Source organism: Strongylocentrotus purpuratus, unplaced genomic scaffold, assembly GCF_000002235.5.
Source record: "Strongylocentrotus purpuratus isolate Spur 01 unplaced genomic scaffold, Spur_5.0 spur5_scaffold_17, whole genome shotgun sequence".
Lineage (NCBI taxonomy): Eukaryota > Metazoa > Echinodermata > Echinoidea > Camarodonta > Strongylocentrotidae > Strongylocentrotus > Strongylocentrotus purpuratus.
In genome coordinates this window covers 27,145,424-27,160,824 of record NW_022145602.1, presented here as the reverse complement: position 1 = coordinate 27,160,824, position 15,401 = coordinate 27,145,424, and the positions used below count along the sequence as shown (strand labels likewise).

General features: G+C 41.7%; 1 protein-coding gene across 2 annotated transcripts in view; it reads left to right on the top strand.

The window, feature by feature from the left end:
• The first annotated feature begins 2,075 nt into the window (after positions 1-2,075).
• LOC105447587 (fibronectin-like) overlaps positions 2,076-15,401 on the top strand; it is a 39,686-nt gene continuing 26,360 nt past the window's right edge. Inside the window, exons 1-6 of one of the 2 annotated variants that reach the window (XM_030987999.1) lie at positions 2,076-2,339; positions 2,936-3,205; positions 3,970-4,224; positions 4,615-4,881; positions 5,483-5,752; positions 7,647-7,901. In XM_030987999.1, coding sequence (XP_030843859.1) covers positions 2,111-2,339; positions 2,936-3,205; positions 3,970-4,224; positions 4,615-4,881; positions 5,483-5,752; positions 7,647-7,901 — 1,546 coding nt within the window. In that variant the 5' untranslated portion in view covers positions 2,076-2,110. The remainder of the gene's footprint in view (positions 2,340-2,935; positions 3,206-3,969; positions 4,225-4,614; positions 4,882-5,482; positions 5,753-7,646; positions 7,902-15,401) is intronic. The other variant, XM_030988000.1, reaches the window with a different exon arrangement.

Genomic DNA, 15,401 nt, shown 5'->3' with positions numbered 1-15,401 from the left:
TTATTTTTGTTTCTCCTTTCACATGAGGTTTTGTGATGGTCTTCCACAGAATTTTGAGTGACATCCTGAAAATTTATTGCTACATGTATTAGTTGCTGCAATTTTTTTCTTCAAAGGTGATAGTAGTTGTATGTGGAAAGTTTGGTCCAATATCAATTTTTCTCTTCATATTTCAATTGTCTCTTTTAGAAATCTATGATTCTCGAGTAATATAGTAATGAACAAACTTAATATAATCCCGACTCTCTCTTTCCTTTTATTTTTTTATTTGGTACATTTATATGTATTATTTGTATGTTTACCCTAAAGAAAACCTAACTCTTAAGTAATAGCTTGATAATTGTTCTAAGAAGTTTATTATATTCTTGCCCATTGATCTACACGCTTGTCCACCAAAGTTTATAAAAGAGGTATAAAGCAAGAATAATGTAGAGTTTCTCAGCAAGACATGGATATTGCCATTTTCTTGATAACGTGACGTACTATGCGAAGTCATTTATCATCTAGTAAAGCAGGCCTTCTCAGCTGGCGGTGCGCGCCACTTGTGGCGCTGTGGTCAGTCGGAGTGGCGCGCGACTGTTGCAACAACAAAACAAAAAACAGAAAGAAAGAAAATATATATTTTAGAATTAAATACTGAGCTTAATCAAGAAGTTGCAGTCGAATTTAAGCCCAAAATGCCTGCTTAACAAACAGGAAGAAAGGGGAATTTATCGTTTTTACCATTTTATATGAATCTGAACCTGAGGTCTGAACAACAATTAGCTTAGAATGGGATACCAATTTTAACATTGCCAATCTCTGGAAACACCTTGTTTTTGTTTGTTTGATTTTCACTTTATTTTGACATTTCCCGCGTTTATTGCACACAAAAAACTACATATAAATATACCTCCAGTGTAATTGTACCCAGGAATTGTACTTATTTATTCAAATCAATATGAAATTATGATTGATTTTATTGTGGAATGAAATGGTGCTAAAAATGCCCCATTTGGGCCTTTAGAAAGCCCTAAATCCACCAGCTTCAGGGGCTTTGCCCCTTGCTACCCCCATTAGGGCTTTGCCCCTGGACCCCACCAATTTTCAGCTCGGTCGCTACGCTCCCTCGCAGCTCAGTCAACCATACAGAGCACTTCAACTACAAATTCTCTTTAGTTTTGGCACTTCTAATAAACTAGTTGAGAAGGCCTGATCTAAAGGTATTCAAAGTAATAGATTCTTCCTTCCCAGGTGTGTGTGGTGGGGATGCATTCCATTCACTTGTTTTATCCTTTGTATTGCAATTACCAGAACGCAAATGACATACATAAGTTGTGCTTTTGTGTTGAAGGTTTCGCATAGATGAAATAAAATTTTCAACTACTATGTTTTAGTTTATTAAAAGAGATGAGTGTTATTTTAACTCTGTTATATATTTTCATTAAATATAATTGTTACCTTTTCATCTATGATGTTCCCTCATTGAAAAGCATAGGTTTTGTTATTGAATTAAAAAACATTTCCAACTAAAGTTTTGTGTATGATACATTTACAAATTAGTCTTTTACGTCACATTATCAATAAAATGGCTTCGCCCATGTTATGCCAAAAGGCAGCATTACATCATGCAAGGTATATCTTCATTTATGCATCACTTAAACATTTTCGTATGAAGGAAAATCATTCCACAGGGCAGGAATACATTTCCTTTTTTAGAATACCCTCATAATTTTGGGTGAGTTTTCCTTTAAATATTGAAATGACTGTGACACAGGATGTTCATTAAGTTGTAAACAGAACAGGAGAAAATACCAGCGATATACCGTTTTCTGCAGGACACACAACTTCTTCTACATGATTCTCTGTACCAACAGTTCTTTGTAAGAACCTGAATACCTGTAAGCAAAGATATCTGCAACTCAGCTGACTTCGAGCTCTAACCCTTCTGATAAACTAGGAATGGAAGGAGCTAACAAGGACAATTGTCAAGATGACCAAAGTGAAATTGACCACAATGTCATCACCATGAAAAGTGCTTTACACACACACACACACACACACACATAATCACAATTTGTTGTTCTTTCTTGTAGTGCCTGCAGCAGTCACTTTAAATGAGGAGATATATATGGTGAATACTACTTCCATCACTGCATCATGGAGCATGCCCTATGGTATAGTGGATTACTATGAAGTCTCCTGTTCCAATGGAGTTGCTTCAACAGACAAGGTCTACGCCTCAGAATACCTAATAGCATCTTGTACTGGCCTAAATCCTGGAGGAAACTATACCATATCAGTTACTTCAGTCAGCAGTGACATACGCAGTGAGACAGACACCATCAAAATCACTTCATGTAAGTTTCAAGTTTCAAAATACTGTTACTTTCGGTTACTTTCCGGGTCAAATGGTTTATTTCCAGGTATGTTTTTTCCAGGTACGCCTGATCTCATTATAATTCCAACAGTAACTGATTGCATACCTGACTCTAGTGATGGATTTTCCTGGGTACGCTCGCTGTACGAAGAAAGCTTTCTGTTAACGTTAGTATATTAGGTTCAAGGTTCAGTACCAAATTAAACGATGGTTTTAAATCTAGCCCAGTCAGATGACCGTATCCTGCATTGTGTGTCCTCTGTTCCATAATCGCAGGCTATAGGCTACAGTGGAAAAGATCCCATCCCTTGGATAGGATGTTAAATGGAGGTCTGGTGTGTAGGAGAATCATCACAAATGTTAAGAACGCACTGCAATATTTGAATAAGAGTAGGGGGGAAACAAAGGTGAGGTTGTACACTTGTATGTCCCGATCAGTTATACCGGGAGGAGAGACCAGAGAGTCACACTGATCCAGTTCACATTTCCTCTCACAGGTGACACCATATACTTGATAATGATTATGATAATGTGATTCCATTGACTGTATATATTTTATTTGTGATGTTCTTGTAGATCCAAACAGTGCAGTTCTGAGATCTAGTGAAATCACAACGAGACAGATAACTGTACAGTGGGATGATCCGGAGGGAGAAGAAGATTACTTCATTGTAGACTGTGGTGCTGATTGGAGCACTGAATTCATTCTCAACCATGATCATGGAACAGACAACACTTTTGAAGCAACTTGTAATGTATCGATGGCTGGAGCTCCCTATGACATTACTGTGACCAGTGTGAGTGGGGATAAAGAGAGCTCTGTCACTCAGACCTTTACAGCAGCAAGTAAGTAATTACACTTCTGTACAATAAATGCTTTCGGTTATGAAAAACATAATTCATGTGGATAAAAGTATATGTTCTCTCTTGAATTCAAAACATGTTAATGTAGCTTGGACTTGCGCTAATGTTGAAATGAATACAGAGTTGAAAATACTTTTTGTAAAATGAACGCTCATCTTCTGAGGTCCAGAGTAGTCAAAAGCATTTTCATATTGCGGTTGCCTGATGTTAACTAGCCTTCAACTTCAAGAAATATCTAAGTTGCTGTTGTAGTCCAAGAAAACCAAATTGGATATCAAGCGGTAACCAGTTATGCGACTGAATTCTCATTACTAGGATTGAAAGCTGTTTCAGACTTCCAGCGTCAAGGAGGTTTACAGCTCCCTTCAATTTCAGTCATATTATTCATATGAAAAACTGGAACCCTTGTTATCATCAGTTACAATTTTCAGATCTTAAAAAAAAAAAATCATATCTATTCTATTGCTTATTAAAATCAAGTAAAGAGTAAAATAAAGAAGAGTAGCAATAGCAATGAAATAATGCAGTCATCTTCTGTGTAACAATGAATTGTAGATGTAGGGGCAATCTAGATTCCAGTTTTCAGGCTCATGTCTGACTTTATTTAGTCCCTAGCTTTCACCTCTCTCTGTTTCAAGCTTTGTTGGCTCCATATTGTATAGAGTGATCATGGGGTTTTATTCTGGCTTTTGGGATGTAACCAACTGAAATCATGGTTGTATTTTTGTATAACTATTTACATGTAGCTCCAGACGAAGTAACCTTTGAGGACAGTTCATCAAACACAACATCAGTTACTGTTACCTGGAATGTATTAACTGGAGCTGATTGGTTTAGAGTTGAATGCTCTGATGGCTACCCATTCCCTGACTATTATCTTCCTGGTTCAGCTACTGAGGTGACTTGTAATTGGGTTACACCAGGGCGCAATCACTCAATTAGTGTTATCACACAGGAAAACAATGGAGAGAGTCCATCCATGGTCGTGTACATTGTTGCAGGTAAGCTGATCTTTCACGTTCACTAATTTATCCGTGTCGTTGTTTAGTGTCCATCTTTCCTACACTGGGAGGTTAGACGTTTCCTATCCCTTATGGCCTCTCTCCTAGCATTCTAGGCTTAATTCAGCATCCACCTGAGTGAGACCAGATGATCTTGCGTCTTATTTGAGAACCTGATGAGAACCTGAAGACCTGTAAGCAAAGATATCTGCCACTCTAGTGAACTTAGAGCGCCTACGCTTTTGATAAACTTGGAATGGAAGAAGCTAACAATTGCAAGGACAATTGTCAAGACAACCAAAGTGAAATTGACTACAATGTCATCCACGTGAAAAGTGCTTTACCAGCACACACACACACATAATCACAATTTGTTGTTCTTTCTTGCAGTGCCTGCAGCAGTCACTTTAAATGAGGAGATATACATGGTGAATACTACCACCATCACTGCATCATGGACCATGGCCTATGGTATAGTGGATTACTATGAAGTCTCCTGTTCTAATGGAGTTGCTTCAACAGACAAGGTCTACGCCTCAGAATACCTAATAGCATCTTGCACTGGCCTAATTCCTGGAGGAAACTATACTATATCAGTTACTTCAGTCAGCAGTGACATACGCAGTGAGACAGACACGGCCATCACAATCACTGCATGTAAGTTTCAATAATGCATATTTCTAAAAGATTTCAAAATATTGTTACTTTCGGTTACTTTCCAGGTAGGCTTTTCTGTAGAAACAAACCATAATCTGCATATAATTCCAACAGCAACGGATAGCACACCTGACTCTAGTGATGGATTTTCATGAGTACGCTCGCTGTATCAGTTCTGCAGAAAGGTTTCTGTTAATATTAATATTTCAGGTTTAAGGTTCAGTACCAAAAAAACATTGGTTCAAATCTAGCCCAGGCAGATGACCGAAACGTGTGCCTCTGTTCCATAGTTGCGGGCTAGGCTGCAGTGGAAATGATCCCATCCCTTGGATAGGATGATAAATGGAGGTCTGGTGTGTAGGAGAATCATATATAACAAATGCATGTTAAGAACCCACTGCACTATTTGAATAAGAGTAGGGGGAAACGGAGGTGAGGTTGGACACGTGTATGTCCCGATCAGTTATACCGGGAGGAGAGACCCGAGAGTCACACTGATCCAGTTCACCTTTCCTCTCACTGGTGACACCAAATACTTGATATTGATTATGATAATGTGATTCCATTGACTGTATATATTTTATTTGTGATGTTCTTGTAGATCCAAACAGTGCAGTTCTGAGATCTAGTGAAATCACAACGAGACAGATAACTGTACAGTGGGATGATCCGGAGGGAGAAGAAGATTACTTCATTGTAGACTGTGGTGCTCATTGGAGCACTGAATTCATTCTCAACCATGATCAAGGGACAGACAACACATTTGAAGCAACTTGTAACATATCGATAGCTGGAGCTTCCTATGACGTTACTGTGACCAGCGTGAGTGGGGATAAAGAGAGCCCTGTCACTATGACCTTTACAGCTGCAAGTAAGTAATTACACTTTTGTACAATAAATACTTTCAGTTATAAAAAATTAAATTCATGTGGATAAAAGTAAATGTTCTCTCTCTCTTGAATTCAATACATGTTAATGTTGCTTGGACTTGCCCTAATGTTGAAATGAATACAGAGTTGAAAATACTTTTTGTAAAATGAACGGGCATCTTTTGAGGTCGGGGTAGTCAAAAGTATTTTCATATTGGGTTGCCTGATGTTAATTAGCCTTCAAGTTCAAGAAATATCTAAGTTGCTGTTGTAGTCCAAGAAAACCAAATTGGATATCAAGCGGTAACCAGTTATGCGACTGAATTCTCATTACTAGGATTGAAAGCTGTTTCAGACTTCCAGCATCAAGAAGGTTTACAGCTCCCTTCAATTTCGATCATATTATTTATATGACAATCTGGTACCCTTGGTATAACCAATTTACATTTTTCAAATCATTTAAAAAAAAAACATATCTATTATATTGCTTATTATATTCTAGTTGTAGTCAAGAACAAAAGTTTTTTTTTTGGGGGGGGGGGGGGAAGGGGGGGGGGTCTTTTAGCAAACCACCCAGTAGAAATTGGGCTTTTCTTTTTGGTTAAGACCTGAAGTGAGAGTAAAATGAAGAAGAGTAGCAATAACAATGTAATAATCCAGTCGTCTTCTGTGTAACATTGAAACGTAGATGTAGGGGCAAGCTAGATTTCAGTTTTCAGGCTCATATGCCCGACTTTATTTAGTCCGTAGCTTTTACCTCTCTCTGTTTTAGGCTTTGTTTGGCTCCATATTGTATAGATGTAATGATATGGATATTCTCGTGTTTACGTTTTCCTCAAAGGTTCATTGACGTACATGTACAAGGCAAATTCCTGGTAGATTTCGCTAGAACTATGTTTACAAACATACATGGTGAATTCCTTGTATGCTATTTTTAACACCTGTTCCGAGACGTTGCGCTCTTAATTTTGGCTCTACTTTTTCGGCTTGGCCGATTGGATTAGGTGTCGCTGGGCGTGTCGCCACAGTTGACTTAAATTTAATTAGGCAAATTTGGGAAATAGATTTGTATTACAATTGGAAGGGTTTTTCCTTGTTGCCGGGTCTGTTCACACTATCGAAATAGTATGAGAGAGGAAGTGAGGATTACAGGTGTGTAATAGCCAGAAGCATGTGGGCTCGCTAGTGTGGACGGACATAGCAACATTTATCCCTTTTTATATTCATTGAATTAATTTCCAGGGTTGTTGGGTCTCCGGGTGATTTGCATCTCTTGTTTGAAAGATTAGAATGTAAGAGACACAGGTGGGTGCGTGAAAGAAGTATGTGAGGAATAGAGATGCGGATCATCCGGAGCGCCTTAATATCCGAGGGGGTAAATTCGCCAAGAAATATAGGACCTTTTAATATGAAAACTAATTATGGGTGGATTGATATTACGCAAAGCGTCTGTGTGACACGCCTCAATTTTTGGGAGGACGAGGCGTGTCAGTTCGGGGGGATAAAAACCGAGTTGCGTCTCTGGAGCGGGACCTCTTTTCCGTTACGATTCCGACATGAGTTGCTAATTTGCTTCAATTGGGTTGCCCAGCCCCAAAACATGAACTTCGTGATTTTATTAATTCTACGTTTATTTTAATAAATCTTCAACTCCAATCAAGAATTTGTTTTAGTGACTTTGATTTATCTTCGGTTTCTACACTTCAAGAACTAAAGTTATACTTTAACATTTTCTGAGTCGGTACTAGGCGGGGCGGCTTTGGCCACCGGGCCGTCTCGCCGTGGATCGCTTCATAGAATAAATGGGACTCTTAGATGTTTGGGTTTCTATTCAGGCTTTTGGGATGAAACCAACTGAAATCATGGTTGTATTTCTGTATAACTATTTACATTTAGCTCCAGACGTAGTAACCTTTGAGGACAGTTCATCAAACACAACGTCAGTTACTGTCACCTGGAATGTATTAACTGGAGCTGATTGGTTTAGAGTTGAATGCTCTGATGGCTACCCATTCCCTGACTATTATCTTCCTGGTTCAGCTACTGCGGTGACTTGTAATTGGGTTACATCAGGGGGTAATCACTCAATTAGTGTTATCACACGCGAAAACAATGGAGAGAGTCCAGCCATAGTCGTGTACATTGTTGCAGGTAAGTTGATTTTTCATGTTCACTAATTAATCAGTATCAGTGTCATTGTTTAGTGTCCATCTTTCCTACGCTGGGGGGGGGGGGGAGTTAGTCGTTTCCTATCCCTTACAGTCTTTCTCCTGGTATTCCGGTCTTATTTCAGCATCCAACAGGGTAAGACCAGATGCTTATTTTTTTCCTTTTTTTCTTTTTTCCACATGAGGTTTTGTGATGGTCTTCCACAGAATTTTGAGTGACATCCTGAAAATTTATTGCTACATATATTAGTTGCTGGAAATTTTTAAAAAAGTCATAGTAAAGTAGCTGTATGTGGAAAGTTTGGTAAGTTCTTTTGTGATTTATTTGCTTTTGTTCTTTGTCATTTCTATGTTTATGTAAGTCTCCATTTGATATATTGATATGTATTATTTGTATATTTTTTTAGTACTCATGGGGGCTCTTCTCACGGGGGCTGTTTTAGTACTCACGGGGGCTCTTTTTTAAATACAAATTTCCATTGAATTTGTTCCCATGATACTCCTAAATTCTTTGCTATTCCATGATTATCATTTATTTAAGGCGACATTTTTCCTCTTTCTTTTACAAGTAACATAGGGGTATACTGACTTTCATCCTGTTCATTATTTGTTGGTCTTTTGAATCGTCAGATTTCAGAGGATGTAGCTTTTCACAACGAAAAACTTCTACATGTTTCGGGCCTTGCGCGAATGATCGCCTCTAGCTCGAACAGATATAATATGGGGCGACATCGTGCACACCGGTACTACCGGCGCAGTATAGCAACTGTTGACAGTCATACTAAACTGCGAGCTTCCGTTGTTTGTATCGGTAATACTCATAGAGATATATGGAGATGGGAGATATAGCGCCATTGCCTCTGCATAGATATTGAAGAGAAGAGGAGACAGCAGGCATCCCTGGCGTGTTCCCGTCCAATGACGGCTGGTTCAGAGACCCCATCTCCAACGCGAACGCTTGCAGTCTGAGACATGTACAGTCATGCAATCAGTCTACGGTCTCTCCAATCAACACCAATGGCTGACAGCACTTCCATCAGCCTAGTCCAATTGACACGATCAAATGCCTTTTTGTAGTCCACTAAACAGATATATAGGTCCTGATCATGCTGTATACATCTCTCACTTAATATTCTCATTACAGCAATTGCTTCTGGGGTACCGACCCCTTTACGAAATTCAAATTGGTCAATTCCAATATAATCTTTGGACCTCGCTTCAATCCGATGGTGGAGCATCTTTAGCAATACTTTTGAAGCATGTGATACCAGGCTGATTGTGCCATGATCCTCGCATCTGATTGCCTTTGTAGTCTTCTTAATAGTGATCAACTCGCTTCTTGTCCAATCCTCTGGCCATATTCCCTTTTCATATATATGTTGACATAATTCAGTCAGTGCCATTATGCCAGCTTCCCCCATATTCTTGAGCATTTCAGCAGTAATGTTATCTTCCCCAGCTGCCTTTTTCTCCTTTAACTGACAGACTGCAGCATGCACCTCTTCTGGAAGTAAGGGGGGACCAACGTCATCTGCCATGACATATTCTTCCATTTCCAAGGGCAGAGCGACTGGTTTATTGTCCCTCGCATACAACTCCTCTACATACTGACGCCACCTATCCTCTATGTCATGTTGGTTGGTTAGCAGTTCTCCATTCACGTCCAGCACCCCTAATGTGTTGTTCTTTTCTTTCCCTTTGTACAAATCATCACTAAGAGTTTTCACTTTATTGTACACAAGGTCTGTTCTCCCAATGCGGTTTAAGATCCTCTAATTCCTTGCATTGTTGTTCCCACCAGTTAGTTCGGGCTTTGTCTGTAGCTCTTCTTAGTTCATTATTAAGCCTCTTGTAACCCCTTTTGCCTTCTGCAGTGTTGTCCTTTTCAGCGTCCTTCTCTGGTCCATCTTATCAATCATTTCCTCCGTTATCCATCGTTTACGGATCTTCTTTCTATTACCAAACCCAACGTTTTCTTCAGCACTACCATGCAAGGCACCTTTTAGATTTTCCCATTCATCTGCAACTGAGGGACTCTCTGGAAATTCTCTAGAGTACAGCCGGGTTTGGACACCAGATGCATACACTAATGCATTCTGTTTCAGCTTTGCATTATCTATTCTCGTCACTTTGGAGCTCCCTCGCATCTTTTTCAGTTTCAGCTGCACTGTCATCATCACCAAGTTGTGATCCGAGTCACAGTCTGCGCCTGGATATGCCAGAGATTTTTCACACTATTCTTGTAACGCTGGTTCACAAGAATATAGTCAATCTGGTAGCGTGCAGTATCCCCAGGTGCTTTCCATGTATAGCGGCGTCTAGGATGCTGTTCAAAGAGAGTGTTGGTAACCACCAATTTTCTCCTCTTGCAAAACTGCACTAACTTATTTCCTCTATGGTTTTGCCTGCCGAGACCCCACTCACCAACAGCATCTTCGTGTTTGTGATGTGAGCTTCTGACAATAGCATTCCAGTCACCACGAAGAATACGGTAGTCATTTCCTTTTCCTTTTTCCAGCTCCTCATCGATCATGTCGTAAATATCCTCCACATCTTTGTCTTCATAGTCACTTGTAGGCATGTACACAACCAACACAGCGATGTCAACTGGTGATCCCTTTATTCTGACTGCTAGCAGTCTATCGCTTACAGCCTCAATCCTACATACATTCTTTGCTGTTTGCTTGTCCAGCAAAAGAGCAACACCACGTTGTCTTACTTTCCCTCCAGAGTATATCACTCTGAATTCATCACTCATGAAAAGAGGTATAAAGCAAGAATAATGTAAAGTTTCTCAGCAAGACATGGATATTGCTATTTTCTTGATGTTGTGTATGCAATCCAAACTGTATATCTCATGCCGACTGAGGGCATAGTCCCCTGATTGTAAATTGAAGCCGCCATATTAAACATACAACTGAAACTCGAACTTCTGTCTTAGTTTGCCTTATTTCAGACTCAAACATAATACGTGGCGACGAGGATGGCTACAGCTTTGAATCTACCGGCCCCAGCGCCTTTTTTGGCCAGCCCAGGAGAACCTGTTATGCCTTGGGAAAGATGGATTTCAACGTTTGATACATATTTGTTAGCGACTGGTTTGGACTCTGCTACACCGGAGCGTAAGCGAGCCATTCTAGCCCACTGCTTGGGCGTAGAGGGTCAGAGGATTCTCGATCAACTAGCAAAGGATAGCGGTAAGTCACTAAGCAAATACAGTGAAGCTGTCGAAGTGCTTGAGAAGTATTTTTGGGCCCAAGACAAGTGTTATGATCGAACGGTATAATTTCAGGAAACGAGCTCAAGGTAATGGGGAGCCAGTAAAACAATATGTGGCTGCACTGCAGCAGTTGGCATCTACATGTAAGTTTGGGGGCCTAAAAGATGAACTAATTAGAGACCAACTCATCGAGAAAACTAGTACACCCCGTATTAGAGAGCGATTGTTGTTGGAAAATGATGATTTGACATTGGAGAAAGCAGTAACTGTTGCACAGAATGTTGAAGCTGCTCTTCTCTATTCCAAAACACTGAGTTATAGCAGGGAGTCTCAACTACCTGGTTATAGTGGTTCTACTGCAGCTGCAGCAACCAGCTGCTCAGAAGGTCGAGTACAAGGTGTGTCCAAGAGAGGTTACCGTCCAAAGCCTCAAGCCACGCAGCATCGCTCGGAATGCAGAAACTGCGGAGGGACACACGCATTTGAGAGAAGTGCTTGCCCTGCAAATGGCAAAAAGTGCAGAGCATGTGCGAAAATGAATCATTTCGCTAAGATGTGTCGCTCAAAGGGTCAAAGCGTTCAATATGTTGAAGAGGACACCAGTTCTTGTGAGGAGGAACACTCAGCTTTCGTATACAGTGTTGGGAGTAGAGGTGACTTCAAGTATTGTGAACTTGAAGTGAATGGCGTATCACTCAATCTCTTGATCGATGTAGGGTCAAGTGTCACGATCATCAACGATTTGATCTACAAGCGATATTTCTCTACATTTCCGCTAACGCCAGCACCCGTCACTTTGACTTCTTACCCCGATAAGTCATTTCCAGTGCTACATGTAGGTTGCGTCAAGTTGCCCGTTCACTTCAAGGACAAGACTGTGGACAGTTGTCGGATCTACGTCGCGAAGGGTAAGAGCCTCCTAGGGGTTGACCTATTTGACCTGCTGGGTTTTCGCGTTTGTGACCCCTCAGGTGAGCAAGTCAACATCATCAACCACTCTCATATGGCACAGTATCCATCCCTGTTCACAGACTTTGGAGTTGTTACAGGATACTGCCATGCACCGCAGGTAGACCAATCAGTGCGTCCAGTATCGCAGGGCTTACGCCATCTACCATTCGCAGTTCGTGAGGAAGTGTCAGCAGAACTACATCGTCTGGAAAAGGATGACATCAACGAACGCATAGACTCCTCACAGTGGGTTTCTAATCTGGTGATAGCACGCCGGAAGAATGGAGAACTGCGCCTCTGTATTGACCTCAAAGCGGTCAATAAAGCCATCATACCGGATAAGTATCCGCTGCCAACCATCCAAGAGCTGTCAGTGTCATTTCATGGCTCGACAGTCTTCACGAAGCTAGACATGCGTCGTAGCTACCTACAGATTCCACTCGCAGAATGCAGCCGGTACCTTACTGCATTCATCACACATGATGGCATGTTTTAGTACAAGCGCATGCCATATGGTCTCAGTTCGGCGCCCAGCGCATTTCAAAAGATAGTGTCTTCAATTCTCGCAGAGTGTGAGGGAACTGTCAACCTCCTAGATGATGTCGTCATCCATGGTCGCGAAATGGAAGAGCATGATCAACGTTTGAATGACGTTCACGCTCGTTTCGCGAAGCACAACCTGACTCTCAACAGGGAGAAGTGCACATTCGCAGCATCGGCAGTGGATTTCCTAGGCCACAAAGTTGCAGCAGCGGGAGTGGAGCCAAAGCGAGACAACGTCGAAGCTATATTCGCAAGCTAGATGCTCCTGAGAACACGAAACAGCTCGCCTCGTTCCTTGGCACAACAAATTTCTATCGCAAGTTCGTTCCGCAATACGCAGTCATCTCTGAACCTTTGCAGAAATTGTTGCGTAAGGACACACCATGGGAATGGTCCGACAGGCAGCAACAGGCATTTGACACGCTCAAGTCAATGATAATTTCGCCACCGGTACTCGCACATTTTGATCCTCATGTGGAGACCTTCGTCACTACAGATGCATCTGGTATCGCGGTGGGAGCTGTGCTGTCGCAATTGATTGATGGAGAAGAGCGTCCAGTCGCGTTTGCGTCACACGCATTGAGTAGCACCGAACGCAAGTACTCAACAGGGGAGCGGGAAACTCTTGCTTGTGTGTATGCCTGTGAACACTGGCATATGTACTTGTTTGGTCGCAGATTCACTCTACGTACGGACCATCAGGCTCTGACGACGTTGTTGAGCACAACCGGGTCAGGACATCGCCCACTACGCATCTACCGCTGGTCTGATCGTCTACACCAGTATAATTTTGATGTGGAGTACATCTCGGGTAAGCGCAACAGAGTCGCAGACATGTTAAGTCGTCTCACGCCCACTAGCGATCGCCCCAATGACGCCACGAAGGACACCGAAGATTACGTTCTCACAGTCATGTCGCACGCAATAGCACACTTGGTCTCGCGAGAAGAACTCATCGCAGAATCAGCTACAGATGTTACGCTGAAACTGGTCTGTCAATATATGCAGACACAATGGCCTCAAGACATAGGTGATATTCTGAAACCGTACTACCGCGTCAGACATGAGCGCGCAATATTTGACGACGTTTGCATTGCACGCGTTACTCGAGCAGTCATTCCAGAATCTCTGCAACATCGGGTCATCCAGGTCGCACACGATGGTCATCCAGGCATTGTCAAGATGAAGCAGCGGTGTCGCGAAACAGTCTGGTGGCCTGGTATCGACACGCGAATCAAGGAAATGGTGAAGAGTTGTGTGAGCTGTACACTGAGCTAAAAGTCAGCAATTCCTCGCCCAGCACCGTTACAGCCAACGCCATGGGCTACAGGACCATGGCAATCCATTCAAGTAGACATCTTCGGAGAAGTTGTCGCAGCACCGAGTAGTCAGCGTTTCCTTCTAGTCATACACGACCTACATAGCAAATGGCCACAAATAGCTGCAACAAGTTCGGTTACTACAAAATCGGTCATTGCTGTTCCCGAGAAGCTTTTCACAAAGTGGGGTCTGCCTCGACACGTGACAACAGACAACGAACCTCAGTTCGTATCAGCAGAGTTCACAGAGTTCTTGGCCCACTACAACATACGCCACCATCGCACATCTCGCTATAATCCACAGTCGAACGGAGGCGTTGAGCGATTCAATCGCGTTATCAAAGAAAGTGTGAAAGCTAGCATGACAGAAGAGAAAAGCGTTGCTCAAGCGATCCAGATATGCCTGCGTACATATCGATCTACATCTCATTCCTTGACCGGTGAACCGTCTACTGCACCATCTGCGGAGGTCACAGAGAAAGCGAAAGAAATCGCAGAGAAACAGAAGCGAGTGCAAGAGTACATTGACAAACGTCGAAACGCGAGACCAGCAACATTTAAGGTCGGAGACTGGGTTCGAATCAAGCGCCCAAATCACTCGCACAAAGTAGCTTCTTCGTTCTCACCACCGAAGCAGATCATCCGTAGGTTAGGTCCAAGCTCGTTCCTCTTGCACAACAAAACGCGGTGGAATGCACGACGACTGATCGCAAGCCGTCCTGGAAGTTTGGGTGATCAGAGCGATGACCAGTTCATCTTCGATGACAAGGTCGACCACCGTCAGGAAGAAAATGACCAGCCACAGTCACTTCTTCGTCGCTCGCAAAGAATGTGACAACAACCTGGGTACCTGAAGGATTATGTTTAAACCATGAAGTAAACTGCATACAAAAAGGAGAATGAAACTTTAACTGGATATATGTATTTTGGCTATATTTTGGATATCTTGTCTAACCATCAAGAGAGTGAACTCAAGTTAAAATTGAAAATATTTCTGGACGTTTATATTGAAACTGTCATAAGCCAGTTATCTTAAAAGGGGGGAAATGTGTTGTGTATGCAATTCAAACTGTATATCTCATGCCGACTGAGGGCATAGTCCCCTGATTGTAAATTGAAGCTGCCATATTAAACATACAACTGAAACTCAAACTTCTGTCTTAGTTTGCCTTATTTCGGACTCAAACATAATACTTGATAACGTGACGTACTATGCGTAGTCGTTTATCAACTAAAGGTATTCAAATTGATGAATGCTTCCTTCCCAGGTGTGTGTGGTGGGGATGCATTTCATTCACTTGTTTTATCCTTTGTATTGCAATAACCAGAACGCAAATGACATACATAAGTTGTGCTTTTGTGTTGAAGGTTTCGCATAGATGAAATAAATTTTCAACTACTATGTTTTAGTTTATTAAAAGAGATGAGTGTTATTTTAACTCTGTTATAT